At 38.6% G+C, this 25,403-nt stretch overlaps 1 protein-coding gene across 5 annotated transcripts in view; it reads left to right on the forward strand.

Moving 5' to 3' along the window:
- The window catches only part of PIK3R1 (phosphoinositide-3-kinase regulatory subunit 1), a 59,634-nt gene that overhangs the window by 6,444 nt on the left and 27,787 nt on the right, over positions 1 to 25,403 (forward strand). The window contains exon 1 of one of the 5 annotated variants that reach the window (XM_074857123.1): positions 9,121 to 9,231. The exons of 3 other annotated variants lie outside the window; for them this stretch is intronic. Coding sequence is in view for 1 of the 2 variants with exons in the window: in XM_074857122.1 (XP_074713223.1) it covers positions 23,763 to 23,790 (28 nt within the window). In the remaining variant the exon portion in view is untranslated. Of the gene's footprint in view, positions 1 to 9,120; positions 9,232 to 23,728; positions 23,791 to 25,403 lie in introns of those variants that run through there. One more of the 5 variants, XM_074857122.1, reaches the window with a different exon arrangement.

The raw sequence follows: 25,403 nt of genomic DNA on the forward strand, positions 1-25,403 counted from the left end.
ACATATTTGGGTTTTGCAAATCAACAAGCAAAGTCCATCTTGGGATAGAGTTTACATTGGTCTTTCACTTCTCAAAAGTCTAGAATGGCTTATATTGCATCAATGTCAAGTACTTCCTAAATTCTTAGGTTTTTTAGCAGCAGGAAATAGAAATTGTAGTATGTGATCGTGATTCTCACAGTGACACCATAGTCCTCAGTAGTATCATCACCCTCTGACTCCATAGCAGTGTTTGCAGCATCACTTGCAAAGTTGTGGTATCAGTTTGGTAGCTTCTGTCCCACTGTGCCTATTATGAGTCTATATTCAGCTGTGCTGCTAATCAACAAAGATAAGAATGGAAATATAGAAAATTATATGTGGCAACCAAGAAGAAAGCTGGCAGAAGCATTTCTAGGTTGGTAGGGTCTTAATAAAGAGTAAACCTGAACTGTTTTACGTAGCAATGTTGCTTGCAAGTGTATAATGCCTAGATGTACATCATTAGCGTGAAGGTGGGGGCAGATGGGGTGTAGTGGCATTTCAGGTTATACTGTCCCTATTTCTTAAGTCCTTGAACTCTCAGCCTCTAGTCATTAGAGTCTCATGATTTCTCATTAGATTAATTCTGAAAATGGGGTATTTGCTTTTGAAAGAAAACACTATTACATCTTTAATTGTTCCTTGTATTCGATATTAAATGTGCTGATCAGGTAACACTGACTTCTTTCTTAACCCACCTCCATCATATGTAACTGCAGGATAAACATGGCTCTTTGGGTAGACACCTCAATGCTGACAGATCATTTTGAGAGTCAGAGGCTGGAAAGAAAGTCTCATTCTTTACATATGCAGGCTGTGGTGAAGTAACTGGCATCCCAGGCTTTGATGCATTTATTGCTTTAAACTTAAAGTAGTGCTTTGTAACTTACTTGATCTCTGTACTCATGCTTGCTTGATGCTCCTGTTCACAGCTTCACACTGTGAGGTGGCCACAGCACTGCTGGGAAGTCCTGGTGTTAATCTTGCTATTTCCAAACCTGTACCAGGACTGTGTTTGTAACAGACATTTATGGGAGTTTCGGTTGCTGGGAAACTGAGCTGCAGATCTCTGTTTAAATGTAGACTTTGCTGCTTCCTTGGGATGAGACAGTGCTCTAAGCCTTAGTGACTAGATCTGTCCTAAACTGAAGACTATTTCTTCTAGACAGAGTACTACTTACATACCATGTATTTATTTTTAATAGCTTGGGACTGCAGGGATTTGAAACAAGAAAATGTGCTAATTTAACAGGGAATCTTAATCTCAAACTCTGCACGCATGATCCTGCCATGCTCCAAAATGTTTAAGAATCAGCTTGCCATCAAGCCCTGTCTTTTTCTGATTTTAAAAATGAGGCAAAATTCCCATAACTCGTTTCGATTTAAAGGTTTTTAAGCTTCATGTAAAAGGCTAGGCACTTTCAGTAGTGCCCTCGGGTCAGGGATTAGATCCCCTTTAACAGAATTAGGGGAAACACTGAAATTTAAACTCCAAATAGCTCAAGAGTTAGGTTTAATTACTTTTAAAATAATGTATGTTTACTTAAAAGAAATTGGGAAAAGTAGTAAGTGGTCTCTTTACAGATCTTTTTACTGTACAGAACTAAGGCAGAGAGCGCTTTAAATCTTAGAAACAAATTTGGGAAATGTTGCAATGAAAGAATATTATAAAAAACGAAGGTGAAATTTTTAAGTGAGCAGAATGATACAAAAATGATACCTATGGTGAAACCAGAGGTGCAGGTGGAAATACAGTTCAATTAAAGAATAATGTAGCAATGTACTTTTGACTTTCAGGTGACTTCACTATTTTTGTATATAAGATTTGGTTCAGGGAATAACACAGTTAATATTGTCCAGCAGCCAGTGTAACGGGCGGTGGGCCAGAAGATTCTTCCCAGGATGATACTTCTCTCTATACCCTTAGAGTGTATTTCAAATAATGTGTAGTATGAAACTTGTTTGACCAAATACAGTCAAGTTTACATTTTCAGTACTTGATGATTTGAAACTGCTCTGAATCAAAATGACAAATTAATGGGGAACTGGAAGCATACTTCTTAAAGGTACCTCAGTTAATTGTAATCCATATACCTTTTTTATTCTGTAATTCTTTATGTACCCCTGTTGTATATGTGTTGAATATCAGAAACTTAACTGGAGATTTTGAAGAATAGGTAGATAATCATATGAGTTCTTCTGATTTTACCACATAAATTTTTTTTTAAGGAAATGCTTGCTAATCATTTCAATACTCTTTAATACTTAATTCTGAATTTTTTTTACCCGTGGCCTTGTAAGCTTGATCACTTGTTCATCAGTGTCCAGATTGTTTTGAATTAGATCAAATTTGCAATATTTAGGCATAATGCTGCTGGTATTCACAATGCTGTGGTACTCATACACAAATAATCATAGACACTTGAACAGACTTTTCAGTCAATGAGGCTAGTAACACGGGCAGAGTTGCTCATCAGTCCAGTGTCTCATGCAATCACAGTCTTACTTATAAATAGGGAGCTCTTTAAATATTAAAAGCCAGTCTTAAAACAAATAAAACTGCTGGTGGTCTCGTTCTATTAAAACATTAATTTATTGCAACACTTAAGTAAAATCTTTCCCCAGATTTTTATTTTATCCATGACCCATTTAAATTTCTAGAACCATGGGTCAAGACCAGAACTGGGGCTCCTTGACTGAAATTTTAGGACTGTTGCATTTTGCCTGTCTTCTTCTTACCTTTGTCAGTAAAGAAGTAGATCCAGTCTGAGTTTCTGGGGCTTTTTTTAATTGCATCTGAAAAAATAGAAAAATAAAGGAAATAAAAGAGCTCCAGGAAGTCTCTAGCACCTCTTAGTTTCAGGCGTGGTGCAGGTCAGAGCTATGGCAAAGCAGATTTGATTCTTGTTACTGGTGTGAGGCTCTCACTGGCCAAAACCTGCCTTTTCCCCAGGTTTCTTCTGCCACCAGGCAAGTGTGACTAGGTGCTGCTGGAGGGATGAAGGCACATGCAGCAGTGGAGATCCAGCATAGGGTCATCTTTATGTCCTCCACTAGTAAAGATTTCATGCAAATTTTTTTTTTCTTGAAATGCTTTCTTTTTTAAATTGGAGCTATATAGGTCTGATTCCTTTCACTTAGCCCTGACTTGCCCAACTATGAAAATGAAAGTACATAAACTGTACTGAGTTTTGTAAACTTTGATTCAGCTCATCTGATAGAGCTTTATATGTTTAAGAGTCAATTCATACAGTATTGCTTCTCTACCTGGTTTGTGAAGGCTTATCTTAAGCAGACTTTGGAGCATAAAGCTTTGATTGATTGACAGAAATACTTCCAGATTTAACTTGGAATGCTAAATTCACACTTTGAAATGAAGGTCAGATTGCAGAAAGGGCAGACCAGAACTCTGTATGAATGATTTGACTGTTCTGATGTTTTGGAACTTCCAGTTTAACTTAAAAGGGTTATGTATGTTGACACTTTGTACCATTTCACCTGTTTTAGAGCCTAAAAATAATACGAAGCTCTTCCCTCTTGTGATGAAACTGTAACATAGATTTCTTTTTTTTAAAAAAACCCACACCTTTCTTTATGCTTTTCTTCTAGAACAGATACAGATCAGCAAATTAGATAATTACACAGAATGTTTGAAACTCTTGCCTTTCAGAGACCAGGTTATGCAATGTCTGACAAAGATCAAAGCAGATGGAGAGCATAAAACCGTTTGTGCATGCTTGAACTGAATGTGCTTTTCTTTCTTTAATTTTGCTATAAAGCCAGTAGAGCGATTGCATTTCTGAAAATTATTTACATTTGTAAATTAAGGGACATAAAAGTGAGTGGAATGCAGCAAACTTGGAGCCTCCATTGGAAAGAAAACAAGTCATCATCTCTCCTGATGTAGGCAAATGGAAAAAGGAAATTATGGGGTGATGAGTCACTATCTCATTTGATAAATGAATTTGCCATTCAAGCCAGAACCCCTGGTTGCATTCTAAAAAGCCTGGTTAGAGTGTAAGCTTTTGTCCTGTTGTGGTCGTCAGAGCTGCCCTAAAGTCATGAACTTCACAAGTTGGTTGCTTTTGACTTGCATTGATAAAATGGGGCAGGTTCCTGCCAGAAAGCCTTGCCGGCTACTTGTGGTCCAGTTTCTTGGTGTACAAGGCAAATTTCTACCTGCCAGATGAGTGCACACATCTGAAAACAAAGTTCTTGCCTTATCACTAATGAAAACAAGGATTTTGCAAGCTGCATTAAAGTGAGGCAGAGCAGTTTTTTCACGGTGATAAAGTCAGGGTGATAGTAACTAAAAAAGTCTTTGTAAGCACCACAGAGAGCACAAGGATAAGCTTGCAAGTACTAGTACGAATTGCGCATTAACAGTGAACCTGGGCAAGTTCATGGTTGATGCGTGGCCCCACCTGCTGGTAGAGGAGGACGGAAGCAAGAGAGAGGAAGGAGCTTTAAAACCAGCATCTTCCATGTTGTGTTTTCATTGTCACAGGATAAGGATAAAAGTGGGAGTGAGCTTTTGAAAATAGTATTTTAATTGACCAATTCATATTTCTTGGAAAAATGATCCTCAAAGATGAACTCACACCTGAAAAGGCTTGTGTGGCTGAAATGCATCTTTTTTTTCCCCAGCTGTATCAATTAGTTTAAAAAAATTCTGCCTTCTGTTACACATTTTGCTTTAAGAAACTGAATGAATAAGACACTCCTATTTTGATGCTGTAAGAAATATTTGTCTGTTTTGTATTGCCCTGATTTTAATATGCCTTTCTATAGTTACAACAGTGACATTATGTTGAGTGACTTCGCTTACCTTTCTTTAGCCTTCTGTAATACTAATTCAGTCTGTTAATACCCCCTGTTGACATGAATGCTCCTGTAGTAAAGCAAAGGTGAAGTAGCCTGCTCCTCTCCCTTGGAATTATATTGATCTGTTCCTGTAGCTGTGATCCAGGAACATCTGAAAAAAACACTGGTTAGCAAATAGTTCTTACTTAGGCTTGCATATGATAACATCAGTTTGTGAGTTTCAGCAACACATGGTGCTAAGTATTTGCCAAGAATGGATCATTCTGCACCCCAAGCAAATAATCGTGCCCACTTAAATAGTTGTGTGATGCCATATATGCATCCAGATTTTCTTGTGTGAAAGAACACAGGTGTTGTAACTGCAGCTGGCTGTGCTCTTTCACATCTGTGTCTTGTGCCAAAGCTGCTTTCCGTGATGAACATCCATGAAATCAATCTGAAGGCTCGAATACAAAGAACTGCCTTATTTTCATAGCTAAGAATGACAAGGGGAATTACAGGATTTTAAAGAAATATTTATTTTAACTGGAGAAGGATTTTAAGTCCTGAGAATACTTTGGTGAGAATCTAGGTACCTAAGGGAATATAAAGAGAATTTTTTGCTTTTTAAAAAAAAGTAATAACTGTGGTTAATACTTGCTAACTTCCATTCATGCTTTCAGCAAAATCTATGTCTACAATACAATCCTATTCTGTGCTTTCATTAATAATTTTTTTTCTTTTGTTATATATTAAATTTTTCACACTCTGTTAAAGAAATGCGTGTACCTTTGGACATTGACTGAAGTCTTTTGGGAAAGCGATAGCAGGTGTACTGTCTGTACTAACTTGACTGCTTTTTGTTCAGTCTTTTATGAATTCTGTATGCAGCAGTCCACAAGAATAACACCAACCGCTATTCTCTATTTTCACATGTTGATCCACTTTATAAAACTGTTTGCATGTAAGACAGCATTTAAAAATAATATTTAAGCTTTTTAGGTAATAAGGATCTATAATCAAAATCCTCAGGACAGCTTCAAGAACACACTACTGCCTTGAGCTAGGGAAAGATGTAATTGCATATGGTTTCTATGCTTTTAAGAGTATCTTGTTCTTCAAAACTACTACGTAAACCATGGCATGAATGATGAAAAAGGTCTTTAACAGTTCAGTTAGCTGTCAGACAATTTGCTTGTATAATCCACTGGGTCTGTTTGTATACGCTTGGCATCATTTGCTTGTTAGAATATTTCCCAGAGGTTAATGTCTGAGATAGTTTCTTCACCAGAGATTGTAGATGTTGAGGGCAAGAAGTGAGATCTACCCTTGGCTGATCTCAACATGCCACTTTCTGTGCTGGCAGATCACTCAGTGGTGTCTGGGCTGGGAAGATGCTCCTGCAGAAGGCAGACCTGCTGTAGGAAGAGCAGTTACTTCTGGTCCAGTCAGCTTCCAGAAGCTCTAGAGCAGCTACTGTATTTTTCATTAAATAGGCAAGGCGTAGATGAGGCTGATTTTTTTTTTTTTTTTTTTCCTCTGTGGTTTCTTTGCTTTTTTTTTTTAAATTGAGTTTCTGTATGTTGGAAAACCAAAGTCAACTCTGCTTGATGCTTCCTCCTAAAAAATACACACACTTAAAAATGTAAAGATACTGTCCAAAAGCCAAACTGTTCCACTTAGACATCAGATTGGTGTAATTCAGGGGGTCTCTTTCTTGCTCTTTCTCCCCTGTGGGATCGGATCTGTTGGATGCAATGTGTCTGAGCACTCCTGTGCTGTAGCCTTCTGCTCACCACATGCGAAGGAAGGGAGAGTAGCGCAACCTGAGATCTAAAGTCTGAGGAGGAAATGAACCTCCCAGGAGGCATGGCTGCATGAGTTTTCACCAATTTCTTCTTACATATCCTCATCCCACTTGTACAGGACTGGTAGGTAGCAGATAAGCATGGAGGATTATTCTTGGCAAAGACCCATGTTGGAAAGCATGTTATGGCTTCTCCAACAGTCTGTCTCAAAGGAAAGGCTTTTAGTTGGTGAGGTTACCTTTTAATTTCCAAGCCCTCTTCCTAAGCTGTTTTGGCTGGAGGTACACCAAAGTGCTTAAATTAGGGAATTAATGAAAGAAACCACTAATTATGTGTGGTGGTTGATAAGGCTGCACAGCTGTGTTTGGTTTCATTATCTTTCTATCCAGGAACATTCCAGAAATAAGCAGTTAAGGGCAAAGATTTGCAGACTTTTTCCTACTTGCACATGGTGTTCAACCCTGTGACCACACATTCCAGTCCTCTATTGCTAATTTGCAGTTTTTCATGTGCTGTGCTTGGATGGAGACATGAAAATGTCTGTTGTGTTTATGAACTTAACCTTGAATTGCTCATCGCCGAGACACAGCTGCTTGGCACAGGTGAGGAGCAATAGAGGCCATGGCAAAGCTCTCCATCATTTCCAGCTTTCCTCCTAGTTGACTGGCACACACTTGAGGGTCATCTACCCTGCCATGGTCTACAAAGGGCTGTGAGGCTCCGAGGCACTGTGGGGTGCAGCAAGGTAAGGCTTGCTCCTGTGGTCTTCCCATCTCCACTGATGCATGGGTCTTCTGTGAGGGGTCGATGCTCTTTGAGAGCTCCTCTGAAACAGGATGCTCTTGGCTGACCAGGCTTTGTGCCTCTTACTGTAATACGGTCTTCCATTCTTCATTTGATATTTGTTGCACTGTTTGCAATACAGCCATTCCCTAGAGAGAAATGTCAGCAAATGTCATCCCTTGACATTTTGAAGCAAGTTATTTTGGGTACTTTGGAGTTGAATCTGTACAGATGTTTGAGTATAATTTAGAATATATTCTTGCCAGTCCAATTCTGCTCCACTGTTCAGAAGCCAGAATAGTGTAGCTAGTTGTTAGCCTACATAAGCAATTTTCTTAGATTTAGGGAGGCCTTTTGTTCCAGTGCAGACCAGTTCTGAGAGTAAAGGGTATTTTAGTGGTCCTCACAGCCTGGCCTGCTTAATAAAGAAAGTGATAAGGAACACATATTCAAAACAGCAAGTAGCAAAAACTTAATCGCAAATATCTGGAATTAAAGGACTTCTGTTCCCTCAGTGATGGGTCCTCAAGGGCACAGAGGGATGAATGTTTGAATTCTATTTGCTCTGCTGATCTATAATTTATTACCATTGGTTGAAAGACTAGCGTGCATTCCCCACCGCTTTCATGTTTTTCTAACTTCCTCTTGGGTCAAATTTAGTGCTGACAACTCCAAAACCCTTCTGGTAGTCTGCTGTGTAAACTGCAGCCCCCTACGCGAAATGATTTTCACAATCCCATTATTATCAGGACACTTCTGGGGGGTTATATTAAATCACTGGTTTAACAATGTTTACTACAGAGTGACTAGCATGAAGTCTCTCTACTTTTGAACTGCCTTCTGGGTTTTGGGAGTATTGTGACTGTCTGCTGGAGGAACATTTGTTGCTTGTCTGTTGTGTGTAATACTAATCATTGCTTTGGACTACTGTTTTAGTGATAGTTAAAAGTATTTTATATCTTTGATATTAAAACTTGCACTGAAAAGGATAGTGGGCTTGGGTGCATTCCCTAGTGATTTAAGATGCAGACTTTGGGTTGCTTGTACAGTTTAGCAAAAAAGGGGAAGACAGTTAGCAACTGTTACACTTTTTCTCCAGATGTTTCCTCTAAGACAAATATCTAGGGTTTTATTATGACACAGTAAGAACACGCCATTAAGAAAAGAATGGTGGGTTTTGTTTGGTTTTTTTCTTTTCATTGTCTGTTTGACCTAAGTAGCCAGTCAATCAAATACTGTGGTAGATTGTCTGGTAGTTTAGGTGGAACATGTCCATGCTTGTTAATGTGAGCTGCTCTCTTCTAAATCATGTATTAAAATGCTTTATTCAGAATCCCTTTGGATGCAAACTAAAAATGAGATGATTTTAAAGTACTGATGTTCTTGAAAATATTATACATGAGTGGGTTTTTTTGTTTGTTTACATAAAAGACTTGTTCATACAAGAAGCAGCAGGCTCCTATTCTACTTTCCCTTATATTGGTGGCAAAACCCATTTTGACTTCAGGAGGAACAGGATCAGACCTATAGTCAAGGGTTAGCAGCATTAGGACAAATTTCACAGTTCTTACTCTCACTTCTCTCAGGCAAAATTTCCATTTTCTTTAGGGTTTGGAGCACAAGTGCTTGCTTTGTTCTGAAGAGATTCCAGTATACCAGACTGCATATAATATGAATGTGCATGAAGTACTACATGATAAACACTGATGTAAAGAACAGTGTCTGACTGTCCTTCCACAGATTTTGAAGAGGGAAAAACTGTTATGATCATCTCTTCTGAGTTCCTGGACTAATGCAGGGCATGGAATTTCACCTGGTAATTCCTGTATTGAGTTAATAACTTCTAGATAGATTTAAAGCATGTTCCTAATTAGTCCTTTAGTACATACTTAATGTAGATGACTTAACTTTTTAGTCATCTGTATATCCATTATATGGTAAGAATTACAAATTTAATAGTAGAAATGTCTTCATTTGGGGGACACACACATTTAATTGTTTTTGTCGATGACAGTATAGAGATTATTTTCACCATGTTATTTTCCTCTATTACATTCAGTCCCCTTCACTAATGCACATGAAAAATTTGCTCCATGGTGCTAGATAATTTGACAAGGCTGTTTTTTTATTAGGTCTGCCTGGTGGGTAACTAGCATGATGGTAATGGAGTTTCTTATAATTGAGGAAGTGATATGGGACAGTTTTAACTGTATATTCTGTTATTGTAGTAAATTATTATATTTACAGTAAGTACAGAGTTTTATTGCCTTGATGCATGTGCATATATACAGTGAATTACACACTATAGTAGGAGAACATTGTTAAGATTGCAAAACTATGCGTCTAAAATTTGTGTTTGTACATGTAATTACACCTTGTAGGTGTATGCCATCTGGTACAGTTTTTAATTACATAGTAGCCTGATCCCTTTTCCCGCTTATCGCTGCTTTGTTCATTGTCAAGGTCTTCACTGAATGAGAATTGCTTCATTCTAGTTCTGTAGTTGGTGCTCTTAAGCCACCTTTTGTTCACAGCCTTCAGGTTCCTCTCTGGAAACAGGTTTATTCATTGCCTCTTCTGCTCTTTCCAGTGATGTGACAGATAACATCTTCAAAGAGCTTCATATTCACAGATATTAAGTCATCTTCAGGACACTATTATGAGCAAAGGAGGTATCGTGATTCCTGTGAGGAATGAGGTAGACCAAAAATTTAAAAAATAACTACTGTTTTAAGATAGCTTAAGGTTAATCTCTTTGTAATAGGGAGGTCGTGTGGAAAAAAATAATTCAAAAAGCCTGAATCTGGGAATGGAACTCTTAACTTAAAAAACTCTTAAGTCTAACTCTTAAATGTTCATTGAAATAACTAAAACCAGGAACCAAAACTGCATTAGGTTTGACAGCGTAAGGCTTTATTTGTCACAGGGAGTGAGGACCATCTGCTCACTCCACAGCTGGCTTCAGTTACTGAGTACTGGGTGTCCGAGACAGCTCCTTGCAGAACAGATCTTTCTGGCATACCTCTGCCTGCATCATCCAGCTTCACCAGCTGGAATCCAAATATAAGCATCAAAAGCAACAGGATTGTTAGAATGTGAGTGCACAGATTCAACAGATGTGGTGACATAAATTTCAAGTTCTAAGTACTTTGTTGTACCTGTAAAGCATGTCTTGCAATAGAAATACGCATTTCAGGGACATGCACATTTTAGGTACCTTTTGCTTTAGGTTTTTATGGTGCATCTCTAGTAGTTTTGCTTTTTTTCACTGTAGATGTGATTCACAGTGAAAGAATTTTTGCAAATTATGACATTATATAGTAAATTACAGTCCTTGAAACTTGGTTTGAGTTTTCTAATACCAATCAGTAACTTGCTTACTTGAAATATTCTTTTGCTATCATCTTTATTCTGCCATGCTGTAAACTGCAGCCTTATTTAATCAAGAGGTGTGACAGTGCAACTTCATCCTAGTGTGACAAAGTTTTTTTCCTGGATTACTCTGTTGCTAGCCTCATACATTGTATTTATCTTTTTGGAAATACTAGTTTAGAAAGTGGAAATCAAGGTGGCTTCAGTGTGGATGTTAGATGAGTAATGGGCGAGGTATGAAAAATACTCTTGACACCTGGAACGATTGGTTATTCATTAACTTTCCAGACACACTAGAAGCGTAAGGAAGAGTATTCTGCCGTGGAGGCATCTGTGCTGTCTTGCACCAGACCTCTATGCCAAGTTGGAGAAATTGAAGGATATGCTTACTGCATGTGATGTTGTCTGCACAACCTTTGTGTTTTTAGGTTTTTCATACTTTGTGTCTTCTACATATTGATATGGAAGTTGCAGGGTCATTGGGTTTGTACATACAAACAAGACAGAGGACTCTGAAGAACCATGGCATTTGATCTTTGAAAACCAAGAGTGTTTGACTGCATGCTCCTATGGAAACCCCAAATTGCAAAAATCATTTGTAGTGGGCTAGAGAGACATTTGATGGGTTACATGCAAGTACATACATGTGTGTTTCATTATTTGATTGCCTTAGGAGACTGGTGTTTAAGTTGGCAGATTTGCTTATTAAAAGCAAAGCTCTTTGGCTGGCAGGATTACAGGATGCCTGAAGGAGAAAGAGACCAAATGCCGAGAGAGAAAGAGAGAACGTGTAATGTGCAGAAAGCATGGAGAAAAGCTATAAAGCCAGCAGGAAAAAGTAGACTTAAACGTGGTTCCAATTTGTTCTGTTCGGCTCAAGTTTTGATAGTCATGCAAAAGTGAAAGGATGATGGTCTCTCATTTCAATATGAATTTAATGTTCTAGAAAATACAGTTTTCTGTCATGTTAAGTATGATTTGGTCACCTGTTTGCAGCCTGACAGAAATCTTTAATCCGTGCTTGTTTTCCTGACTCCAATTAAATAAAAAAAAAAAAAAACGCAGCTTGCTTTGAAGCTTTACAAAGCACTGTCAGACTGTGGCATAACTGGACTCTCTAATAGGCGCTGAAACTTTGTTCTTAGTCTCGATTAGCTTGTTGCAAGACTACAGTATTTACTCTCAGTATATGTTAAATTTCTGCATGTAATTTAATGATATGTAATTTGTAGCTATTTTGGGGGGAAAAAAACCCCAAAACAAAACCCAACCCAGTCTTTATACATAGTAGTTTAGAACTATCCTGCAAGGTTTTGGAAGTAACAGCCAAACAAGTTGAGTGTATGTGTCTAGAGAAGTCTACACCTGTGGCCTCGCAGTTTCTTGCTTGAGTTGGGTCCCTTTGAACCTCAGGCAGCACATATTAGAATATTCACTTGGTCCTTTGCATTATTTATTCCTAGCTGAATGCCATTACAGTAACCAGCTGCCTTGCTCTGTCTCCTAAGACTTCTCAGTTTGAGAGCAAGGTTTGAAATGTGGTAAGCTGACTGGTGGAAAGTTGACTGATGTAGTGAAACACAAGAAAAAGAGAAGCAGAAGGGCTGGCTCCCCGTGAGAGATCAAGAAATATGCTATTATAAAAAAACAACCCAAAACCCAAGAAACAAAAAGTGTTTTCCTTAAAACAAGACCTAGATTTAGATGATTGCTCATACTGATGCCTCTAAAAGAATCTATTAGTGGCACATCTACCATGAAATATTAGAACCCTTTGGGAGGTGGCAGGCTCCTGTTTAGCAATTTTGAGACCAGCAAGAATTAGGTACCTGGTGGTAGCATAGCAGAGCTTAGGTGAGTTATGCCAGCTGTCTGCTGAATCTACCATTTTTGAGGAGCTTTATCTTGTAAAAGCTTCAGTAAAGTTCTCTGAAGATGCCACAGCTGAGCTAATTAAGATACAAGTTTTTCCAGCTTCATGCACAAGTTTGAAAGGGTAAAATCAGAGGGACAGATAGGTAGAAAGATGCTTGTTCTGATATAGCGGTCAGTTCATGTGCACTATGCTTAAAAGCAGGGAGTCATAAGCCTGTTAGAAAAATCAGGTCAGTTTAAAATTAATGCATTCCTCTTCATTCTGTTCCTGACAGGGAACTTTTTTCGGAAGGATTCTCCATCTGAGAGTCAAGTGAGACATCCTTTCCCTTCTTGGCATGGCCCACATTTAAATAAATAAATAAATTCCCTTAAAAAGGTAAAATGAAATGAGAAGGAGGCGTTCCCTTCTGATATGGCCAGATAAAGGTAATGCTGGTTCATTCTTTTGGCAAGATGCCCAAGAGATTCCTCTGGAGCACAATAACAAAAATAGACATGTAGCATATAAGACTTCAGGGTTTTTAAAATTTTTTCTTTCTTGAAAGAAAACAACAGGGATATGCCTGGCCTTTTGACAGAATAGCAGCCAATTCCTAGCCCTTGCTGGCCAGTGTGGAAGAAGGCTTACTCCTTCCAGCCAACAGCCTTTCAGCCTCACAAACCTCCACCCATTTCTTACTGAGTCATAGCTGGAAGACCTTTTCACATGTTCGATCACATCTTGTGCAAGTCAGGGATGTATTTTTACTCCTTTATTGCAACCTATAATCAAGATACTGAAACAACTGAGTGATTGTAGCTTTAAGTTCTGTTTGTACATACGTGGAACTAGAGATAGATGTATTGATAGATATTGCCATTATATTTTCAAATATGGATGGGTTAGGTAGAAGACTAGTTAACTTTCTTGGCAGGAGCAGGATGGTGAAAAAACTGTTTTAAGTTTTTTTTGTGTGACCTGTAGAAGCTCTTTATATTCAACGGATATAAATATTCAACAGACTAGTATTTCTTAGAATTCTCATTTATATACTCAGTATAACCCTACAGTTCAGAGGCAGTTAACTTCAGCATGATCCTGCGCCCCATGAATTTTCTACACGGAAGTTGAAGAATGTCCACAGCACTTTCCCCTGTGCTGGAGTAGGCCAGTGTAGGGCAGCTCCCTGGTGGCAGAGGCAAGGAAGGGAAGCAAGTCAGAGTTCTTCTTGATCAACTCTTGGGTCTTTGTAGAGAACACAAAGAGAGGTTCTGCCTCCCTGGCTTCTTCCCTGGAAGAGCAGCTTTCATTTGATCTACCTGAGTTAAAAATCACAGGGAACATGTCAGTTTTTAACCAGATGTGTATAGTTTTTTAGTTTGCCCAGCCCCTCTGCAGTTTAGGCTTTCCAAGACCACTTACAAAATATTTTTTTCGGCTATTTCAGTCTTTTCTGTCCACACACTGCTTGTTTTCAAGAGGGACACATTTTTCTTTATTTTAGACCCCAAGAAACTCTTTAACATTGTAGGGTTGCATGGAGGTTGCAAAAGGATTTCTCTAAGTTGAAGTACTTAGAATTATGCTTGGGTTCTCTTAGAGAGGCTTTGCCTCTTGCTTTTAGTCTCTTTGCAAATGAATACTCCCAATACAGACTGAAATCCTGTTCCATACCTCCTCACCCTGACATCAGTTAATGTTTGGCTTGTGGATGGTGGTGTGAAAACATAGCCAGTTTTTCATGCTAGCTTTTCATTAGCACCATCTTTGTTGTTATCTTCAATTCTTTTTTTACACTTCCTATAAACAGATTTTGCACTATACGAATTTCTGCAACACAGTGTACACAAATGAAGGTCTCTGTCCAGTTGCAGTTAGCCAGCCAGCTGAGACCCTGACTGCTTTGTAAAAGTCCATGAAATTAATTCACCACTTTAACTGTTAAAGTCTAAATTAAAGTTACTTCAGCAGTGGGGTGTGAACAAACTGGTTTATGGAAGAGAGGTCTTTAAATTTGTGCATTAAGTACATGTACTTCATATTCCGTGACGTTCTTTTTTGTATAGCATCTAGTAGTCTGAATTATATTGGAATGAGAAAATAATGCTGACATTGGTATGCAGAGAAATCTCAACAGGTGGATGATATGGGTGAAAAAAATCTTTACATACAGACTTAGAATTTTCTTCTTCATCTGAAACTAAAGACGATGGTGGGATTAACTCTGTAGATCCAGTTCAGGAATTTCCTAATAACATTGTTGTTTCTATATCTGTGTCAGATCAGCCTATGGTTTAATGGCTGTAAGGATTAACCCAGTTTTACTTTTTTGTAAGATTGCCTTTCAGCATTGCTGTATTTCTGTTGCTACAGCTAGAGCCCTAAACTTTTTCTTCTTTCTCGTTTTCTTTTTTTTTTTTTTTTAAGAAGAGGAAAAGAAGGCTTGAGTTGAAATATGTTAGTTTCTAGAATAAAAAATTCTGATGCTGGACTGCTGTTACCATTGTTTGCATTTTTTTTCTGGGTGACTGCTATACGCTCATTATTTTTAACTTTCTGTGTACTTACAAATGTTTCCCATAATTCCCAAAAGATGAAGGAGCTGTTTTGGCTTTTATCTGTCAGCAGCTTCTGCCAGTACTTTTATGTAAATCTTCCAGATCTAAACAACTTGACTTCTCAAGCACAGTAATACACATTATCTTTTTCTTGCAGTAGTGAAGAGCTTATTCTTTTCCTCTAGATTGCTTGCCTGTGGATAGTTTGAGGGGGATTTGTTGACATCTCTTCCCCCATTGGTTTCTCCACAGCAAAAAGGTAGCAAAACAACTTACTGTCTGAATTTTTATGTATTATGATTATTGAATAAAAAGATAATGTTTTCAAATATGCTTCTCAAGCAGAGTTATCACAAACCAGCCATGGCCTTGCATAAGAAGCAACTTCATGATACCAAAAAAAGCAAACAGCAGTAGGAACAGGGATCCTTTACAGGTGGGACAGGTCATTCCTGATGATACAGTTCCAGCATCTCCAGTATCTCACAGTGAATGTCCATCCAGCAGTCCTGTCTCGGTTCCAAAGAGCAGATGCAACTGGAGCACCATTACTAACCATCACCGTGGTTATGTGGAAAGGGAATTGAGGTTAAAAATCTTTGTAGATTAGTGCCAAACTATTCAGAAGGAAATACACATCACTGCTTTTTAGGTAAAAGCAGTTTCAGCACGGGAACTTGCTCCATCTGTGAAGTTTTACCTGATGGAGGTCATTGAAATCATCTCACCATGACTCTCCACTGCCTGTTTCACTGTTCCTTTAAAAAAAAAATATGTCTGGAGTGCAGAAGTTAATAGAATATCATGGCTTTAATTTCCTTGGGAGAGATAAGATAGAGTTTGTGGGAAGGCAGCCGGCTTCAATTCTAAGAGATAGCTTAGTTAATCACAAGACCAGTAAGAGAGTTTTTGTTTATAGAGAACTGTAACAATTTTGTGATAAGGGCTTCTAGGTAAGGGCTTTTAGGTACTGCTACTACTACTGCAATCTGAATGTTTAATGACAACAATAACCCTGAAGGGTTGCTCTGGAAACCTGATAAGTAGGTCACAAGATGCAGCTGCCATTGGAACTTGCTGTTTGTCCTCACACCTGCACTGTCCACACTATGCTTGAATATTCAGTGTCATATATTCTGCTTCTTGAATCATGTATGGTTTCATGTCAAACCACTGCCAGAAGCTGGAATGGTAAGTTTTTCATTGCCAGTTAGTATCTCTGGGGAGAATTGAGCAGAATTACTCAAATTGTTGCAGAGCTTAGCTCTTCTCTACCCCTGAGCAGCAATTCTGAAGGAGGAGGAGGGAATATAACAAGCCTCACTTGACAAAAAAGGCAGTGTTTTGCACTTCACTGGGTCTAGCTTCTTGGTTGACCTTGTCCTGTCCTTCCCTTACTGTCACCTCTGTTGTCATCTCCTTGCTTGTGGGGATGCAGTAACTTGGTACCCACACCACAGTTTACTTCTCATCTGCTAATATCTCTCTGACTGAAAACTGCTGGCAGGAAACCTGCAGACGTCAACAAGACGTGAAAAATCGGTGTTGTCTTATTAAAATACTTTCTTTCTCTGCCCTCAGAATCACGTTCTGAGGACCACGCTGTCTTGTTCTGTTTAGAGACATTGACCTGCTCTTCCATTTGAAGTGATGCTCTTAGGGATTGTGAGAGCATTGCTACCTTCTGTGCCTCTGCACGTCACACAGGGTTTGGGGTGATCCCTGAGAATGAGGGGTAAGGGAATTACGCATCAGTCTGCCACCCCTGAGAAAAGCATGGGAAGCCTTTAGCTGTGCCCCTTACTCCAGACCCATGGGAAGGAGATGAGACACACCTCTCCTGGAGACTGGCAGTATCAAAGCCCCAGTGCCAGCCTGCTTGGGGTTCAGCACCAGTGGTGTCTGTCCTGGGCCCCCTCTGTGGTCCTCAGCTAATTGAGTGCCCTCCTCTACTTAGAAGAAGAAAGGCATCTTTTGCTACATTCTTGCTTATTTCTTGTTTTACCTTTTCTGCTTATGTCACAACTCTTTGAAAGAACAGTTGGATAAGCAGGTGGTTTTTCCCATCTCTTCCTTGGGTTTTGGGAGGGAGGTTCTTTTGCAAAACAGTTTATACATTATGTATGACATTATAATTCAGTGTAGTGCATGCCAGAATATTGCACTTAGTTAATATTTTTTTCATAAGCCTTGTATTTTTTCCTCAGAATAGGACTGCTTGTTTCACTAGTTATATTAATGCTAACTGTAAATAGCTGCAGCCATTTCAAATCCTAAATTCAGTTCTAGTTTGAAAAGGAGCATTGCAAAAGCTCACCCATAGAGGGAAGCAAAATACTATCTTTACAACAGTCTTAACTACAGGCTGCTTTTTAGAAATTATCTGTGCTTCAGTTGAAGCCAACAAAGAACATCTGTTGTCTTATTTATAGCTCCTTTTTCTAAGAAGTATATTCTGTAGCAGATGAGAAAAGTGCCTGACAGCTCATAATTCATAAAGTTACTGAGGTTTAATCTGATAGAATATTATGTACAGAATTCCTTCCTGGTACAGACAGTATCACTTCCCTTTCAACAGATAGAGATAGGGCTCTGTGAAACATTAAATTAATAAGTGTGAAACATGATTAGCAGCCACTATTAGAAGTATTAAACTACTATAAAGGAATATAGTACTCTACACTATGTTGCTGGTGATTTTATTTTTCTGCTTCTTTGTGCAGCTAAACTAAGAAGGGTAAAGAGACCCCGGATTTCTTTTGGGAGAATTGGTACATCATAAAGTGTGATTTTCTATATCAAATCAAAGCTTTGTTCTCTCTAGTTCTGCCATCTATTGTTTATAGATTATTTTCTTACACTAATCTGTATTTGCCTGGGCTTGTTTCCCTTCTATTCCCATAATTGCCCCTTATTCTCCTTAGCTGTGAGAGTGCAGCTGGTGCAACTTTATGAATGGGGATGAAGAGAAGAATTAGTTCTCCTGGCCCCCCAAACTTCCTGCATAATCACCATGTACATGGTAGTTTATCAGTCAGATCATTGCTTGCATATATGTGCTGATAACCCTGGAAAGTATCTAGACAAAGTATTTGACTTGTGTCACTTACACCATTGACTTACACAGGTAACTGTGTCTTTTTTGACGTATTATGTGTAGCCAGGATAAAATGAAGTAACATTCAGTTTTTATTCTGACCCTTTTAGGTTCAGTGGATTGGGCTATAAATGGCCTAATCATAACACATATATTTGTCCTCCTGCAGTAGTGACTGCCTGGCCTTGTTCAGTTAAGTGCCACATATATTAAACAAGCGGTATACATTTTTCTACAAAAGTCAGTTTGAAATGCCCTTTTTCAAGCTTATAGGGGATGTTGTCAGTACCTACCTCAACGCAGAGGATTCTGGAGATGCTGGCTTTGTGTTTTGGGTGATACACTGGGACTGACTGGAGTTCAGAAGGTGTCATGCTGGTGAGAACTGTAGTCATCATCCTTTGGAATAAGTCCCCTGGAAAAGTTCTTGTCACTCGGTATTACTGATAGAGGATCACAGCAGAAATATGGATGCTTAAAAAAGCTATCTGAAGTCCAAAAGCATATTAACAGAATACTGTTTATCTGTCAGAATTAAATGTTCTCAGTAAGATGCCCTAGGAAGGGTGTTCTGCTTTATTCAGGTGTTTCTCCATTGAAGACAAAGGAAAAAGAGGAGTGACAGCTGATTGATAAAACATTTTTTCAGTACAGATCTGTATTTCCTTCTGCGACTAAAATCTTCTTCAGTGTACCATTAACACAGAACATCTGAATGAAGTCACTTCGTCCTTTAGTTCATATCCAACACCTACTGACTGATAGAAGATGTAGACTCTGCTGCACACATAGTATTGAAGGATTTTAGACTTGACAGTATTTTCATGCAGCTTCCCGGTTGTACTCCAGTCATGCAAGGTCACCAGCAGGCATCATTTCCCTATTCCTTTTCATAGCTTTGGGGTCATTCATATTGCAATAGATCTTGGCTCACAGACATTTTTCTGCCTCCATAAAAATGGGCTTCTTGTGAGCTTATAGCATTGGTAGGCCAGGCCATTCCTTTTTTTCCTGCTGGGATAGTCTTCACCTTTCTTAATTTCTCTCAGATCTATTCTCCTTTAGCTGCCAAGGCTTCTTGGTATTCTGAGTCCACAGTCTGCCTGATTGATGTCATCTAATAAAAATGAAAGACAAGTAATAGTAGACAGACTTATTAAGCCACTTGTAATGATGTGTTAATTCACTGAAACTTAAATCTCTTTCATATTTTTCCATGAATAGTGTTGTCTTTTAAAATCTTTCTAATGAAATCAATACTGGAGAAGGTGGTTGAGCCCTGAACAGCTCTTCCTCCTGCCATTTTCAGTGATGCTTTCAGCCTCTAGGAGAATTTAACAATAGCCAAACCAAATCATCTCAGTTCAGTAGGGTCTAAGAAGAGGTATTTTTATCTTCCAACGGTTGCAGCTGAATTTGCTATCTATTGCAGTCCTCAGTTTGAGACACACAGTGGCATCAGCTTCTTCATCTTTGCTCTCACTTTCTTGTCCTTCATCCTTGCCCAGTGAACACCTTTTGCTAATAGCAGCTGAGCAGTTCTGAACACTCTATTTGCCTGTTTTTTGGTAAATGCTATTAGGCTCTCTGAAATTACAAATGCCAAGGCAAGTCTATGGTCCTCAAATCTCAGAGTGAATTTCTCTCTAGTATTTATTTGTAATACCAGACTCAGGTTTTTCTGTCTTGGTCTGGCATTGAACCCAAAGCACAGATTTCTGTGGAAACTTTCTCCCTAGGGTTTGGGGAGTTTTTAATCTTTCATACTCTTCCACTGAAAGTTTCTGCAGGAACTTGCTGCTTATTAAGACTATAAAGAAACATAAAATGGACCATGAAATGCCCTCTCGCTAAAAGTTAGGAGTGATGTGTCAGTAAGAGTCGTTTCACTCTCTGTCACGTTTTGAGGCTTGTGTGGCCTTTCTTCCCCAGCTGATGAAAGCAGGTGCTGAGAGGGCCACAATGGCTGAAGCTCTGCATCTGGACCAACTGCCACAGCAGGGCCATGACAAGCATTGCGCCGTGCTGTCACCCATGCAGAGGCACCTTCTGGTGCTTTCCAGTGTTACATGATCTGAACTCATGTTTCCACAGGCATGGCTTTTGGTATGTTCTCAGTGCAGTCTCCTGAAGCACTGCTGTCTCCGGTCTGGGGGTCAGTAGCAGTCAGCACACAGGAGTACCTGGGACTCCCCTCAATTCATGCCACAGCCTTAAAGGCTGTCCAGGAATGCCAAACTGCACTTGTTCCTAATGTGTCTTCACTTGAATTTGACATTGTATACTGACAGGTGGTTAAATTCAGCCATTATGGATCCTTTTTGAAGTGCAGATTCTATTTCAAGGAAGATGGGTTATAGTAGTGGAACAATCTTTTAATTTCATTTCCCGTACCTAGTAGTATACATAACTGCTGAAATAACAGCATTTCAATCAAGAAAGCAAGCTCCCATGTTTCCCAGAATTTTCAGTAGTAAGCATGGGTGTTGAACTTTGTGGAAAACCCTCCATTGTCTACAGTTTGTCATGCATTATGCCACTGATGGTGCCACTGGCAAAAGTTTTAGGTGCTCAGTCAGACATTGTTTCTTTATAGTTTGCTGGCTAATCTTGTTGGAGGCATTATCACAACTTGCTTGACCCTTACCTTTTCATTTCTTCTTCTGTTTTGATTAATATGCTTATGTTTATTATAGTTAATTTCAGTGCTGCTCAAACCATTCCTGTTTGGACATATTCTATGACTTTCAAACAAGGATATGGGTAAATCTGTGAATGCATAATTCACTGTATTAGTGCATGCAGTTGCATGTATAGAGAGTGTATCTGCATCCACATAAGCCATTTGTGATTATCTTAAGACCTGAGCTCTCAAATATTAGACTTTTATGTGGAGCTTTGTTGTCATCGAATGCAATATGTATGCTCAAACTTAAATAGTATTTCTGAAGAAAGAAGAACATGTATGGAGTAATCTTGACTCAAAGCTCAATTCAAGTAATATAGTTCCTATAAAATATTTGGAAATTAAACTCCTCTCCGTGGTGTGTATTGTTACATTTTAAGTTATATATATATATACACTAAATATTCATTTTCGTTCTTCTAGCAGTAATGAAAGATTTGGCTCAGAAGCATCTGAAGCCAAATTCCAGCTTTAAATTTCCACTTGTTGTTGCCAGGTACTAACTTGAAAGTGAGATCCCTTCCAAAAGGTGCAGCTGTGTGTTGGTTTCATCTTGCACTTTGTAGCTCTGTTGGCAACGCTTGAACGTAAGATATGCTCTCATCTCCCACACATTGCCATTGCCTTAGAGCTGTTCAGGCCTGTCTGTATCAGGGAGAGGGAAGAGTTTGCAGATTGGAGCAAACCCTAGCTTGTGGTTCATCTCATTGGTTCTCACTGTGGCAAGGTAAAATTAGAGGTAGTAGAAAATCCAGCTTTTATCACGTGTCATCAGAAGCTTCCTTACTATCTGGAGACCCACTACCAGACTTGTGACTAGAAAGAAGACATGGAACCCGTATGACAGCTTTTGAGAACTGTAATATTTTGGAGACCGTGGAATTTTAAAAAAATTACAGGAATCTGGAGGGAAAATGATTGCTTTAAGTGAAAAACTGATACTGGATTCTAGCAAAGGGATCTACAAAGTTGCTCAGATTCTTAAGAGTGGATTTGGTTCTCCAAACCTCTGTGCTGTGCTACAGCATGCTTCAAAGCCAAAGCTATTTTTGAAATCAGGTACTAAATGTAGGTTGCATGTAAGCTTTTGTTTGCTTCTCTTTTACTAAAACTGGCCTATCTGAAAAGTTTTCCTCCATAAAGCTTAATATGCATGCTGAGTTTTCTTCTGGAACACCTAGTCTAGAATCAGGACTTTTTTAAGGATAACTTGTATTCTGGATCTGGGAGTCAGATTGGGTTTTTTCCAAAATTAGGTGTAGTTTCCTTCAGTTTAGCCCCTGCCATTTCCTCTCAGCATTTTGAAATTGAAGGACACTGTTCCCAAATTGGGCTGTCTTCCTGTGTAAATGTTATAAACTGGTTTCAGTTCTACAAATACTGTTAAGTCTTTTTTTTTTTTTCTGACAGATGCGTGTTTCGTGAGGCCTTTCACCTTTAAATAAACACAATTTACTATTCTGTGCAAAAGTTGAGAAGTTTAAAGTGCAAGTTAGTATGATGCTATGAGTTAATTATGTTGGAGATGGCGCAATGAGTAGGAAATCCTAGAACAGGTGGGATTCTAATTTGTTAATGCCACCTCCTATATGCTGACGAAGTTAATGTTTTTTTCAATATTACTGAGCATTATAACTGTGTGACTTAGATGTATTCTTCTGTCATTGCTGCATTGAAGGTAACTGCGTGTTTTGTACCTGCCATTATGTGTGTATATGTGCGTGTGCCCTTTTGTTGTAGAGCTTACACTCACCAGTTGTGTGTACAGTATTAAAAGAGAGGTGAATATCCTGAGTTTTGAGTCAAATACACAAGTATTTTATAGTTAGACATTTATGGAATGTACTGTCATTATTTTAAAGGCTCTCTTCATATCTAGAAGTTCAGCAATGTCTTTGGTAGATAGCATTTAGCAAAAAAGGAATGGGATATAGGGAGGAAGAGACATCAGAAATCCTCTAAACTCCTAAAATCTTAATATTTTTCCAATGGCATATTTTAGGGTAGCAGAGTAGTGTTGGAAATCTTTTCTTTTAACCAGTGTGACATTTGATTTACATACATATGTTCTGTGGACATACTATAGATTTTTACATAAATACAAAGGTAAATGCGCAGCTTCCTAAACTCTTTCACTTTCACTAAGAATGTTATTGATCCAAGAATACTGTATAACAAAGAGTTTCAGTAGCAGATTATGATCAAACCTAGTTTATAAGCTAAGATCCTGATTAAAGTGTAGATGAAAAGCAAGGAGCATCAGGTAGGTTGCATGAAGAGGTGCTCCTTGTTTAGGTAATTGGGTATGGTCTACATGCACCCCATTCCTTATGTACCCTGGAGGCAAGCCATTTTCTGTAGTGCCTTTTTTCACCCTGCAAGGACTTCTTCCCATGAACTGAAGTCTTCCCTTGACATTGGGTTCTCCTTTTTGCTTTGCTTGGACTCCATCCCTCATTCAGAAAATCTAAATCTAGTGGGAAATGGTATTCTTTTTCTAAATATACCTTGTTAAGAGGTATTTGGAGTGTATCTCCCGGCATCATTTCAAGACACAGTTTGCTTAACGCAAGAAAGCATGGTTCTCTCTTGCTGCTTAGTAGCCTGGATGCACTATCCCTGAACTGCAGAACTGTCACCTGAAATGTTTCAAATGTCTGTCAGGTTTCTCCTTCTCATCTCTCTTTTCTTTCCTCAGTTTCAGTTTAGGCTGTTGACTGTTGCTACATGCTGCCTCCAGCTGGAATTATGAGATGAGCATCTTTGTTCAGAGGTGATGCAAAAGTTATGCAAGAGGGAGAAAGGTACTTAATGTAACTAGCTACCTTAGGGAGCAGAAAGTGACTTTTGTAAGTAAAAATATGTAAACTCTGTTCTTAAAACCTGTTCTTCTGCTACCATGCAAGGGATGCATTTTATGGCCTTAGCATTCTGTGAGTCTATTAGTATCTCATAATTTGAGTATTTTCATAGCATGCCCTTTGATATGACTCTGATCTGATCTTTCATTTCTTCTTCCAGTAGCTTTGCCTTCATTAGATTCATGGTCTGAGGTCAAAAGGATCTATTTGATCCAAATATTACAAATCAAATGGTCTGTATTTCAGCATGCCTCAGCAGAGGCTGCTTGGAGTGCAGCATCTGCCATTTGAGCCCAACTTGTGTTTGATAAAGCACATGCAATGTGAAGCTAAAATAAGTTCTAGGTGGAATCTGAAAGTGGTTTGAAGATGTGAAGAGATGAAAAGTCCATTCCTTCCCTGAGTAAGCTTGTTCTGCATTAATAACTATACTTGGAGATTTGCTGGTCAGCTACACTTATATAACATGTGCTTCCTTTGAACTTAGCTTTTAATCACAGTGTTATACTAAGTCAATTATCTGGCAAAACTTTGGAGTTTATTGTATCTACTCATTTGCATTTTTCAGTAACTAAGGTGCCACCAAGGAAGGAAGTAGTGTGGTTTTTAACAGAACCTACCCTCTAAAAAGCTTGTGCAGACAATCCTTTGTTACAGTGCTGTCTTTTACTGCTTTATCATATGAGTCTAGTATCAAGTTTTTCTTTATTTTGCCCAGGACTGATAATGTAACTAGCATGTAGTCATCTTGTACTTTCAGAGTGCAGATCAGGCATTAGAACTCTTTTGATCCCCAGGAATTGCTCTGATTTTCTACACGTCATTAAAAATTAACATCAGCAGGCCAGAGATCTGCTTAGGCAACTCTTTTGGGATTCCTGAATGCTTCTTTTCTGGACCTCTAAGTTAAACTGTTATGACTAACAGATGTTTTTCTAATGTCCTTCTCAGTTATGAATGGACTGGAAAGTATTCCATCATTATCTTACCATCATTCTGCTGCTTTTTGCAAGGGACTTGTCTCAGTGTCCCAGTATGCTCCACTTCCATTACTAGTTCTTAAATAATTATTATTTATTGTATTTCATTTCTATCCTTAATTTTCTGCACTTCCAAACTTCTTCTGTATGTTCCTTGCTGTCTTAACACTTTTAAATTCTTTGCATTTTTAGAAAGTTATCTAATTGTTGCTTCCAAAATAGGGTGAATTCTCCACCAAAACTGTCTGCTTTCTCTTTCTCAGTTGTGGTATATTTAATCTTTTGGCTATCTCAAAGTTCTTCATTAAAAACTCTCTATTCATAGTTGCTGTTGTGTGGTCCGTGGTGAGTTAAATTGGGCAGAGATCACCACTGCTCAGGCAACTGGCAACTTTTACTTCAGTAGTTAAGCTTTGTTTATCAATCATAATCCATCAAAGTATGACAGATGTTTCTGGCAGTAGTTTAATAATATCTTTATGTAAACATTCTTGCTTTCCAAGAGTTAAACAGCACTGCTCTAAAACTTTTGAATTACTCTTGGCAAAAATAGTGCATTTAGAGATAGATCGTCAC

The sequence above is a fragment of the Strix uralensis genome, chromosome Z (assembly GCF_047716275.1).
Source record: "Strix uralensis isolate ZFMK-TIS-50842 chromosome Z, bStrUra1, whole genome shotgun sequence".
NCBI lineage: Eukaryota > Metazoa > Chordata > Aves > Strigiformes > Strigidae > Strix > Strix uralensis.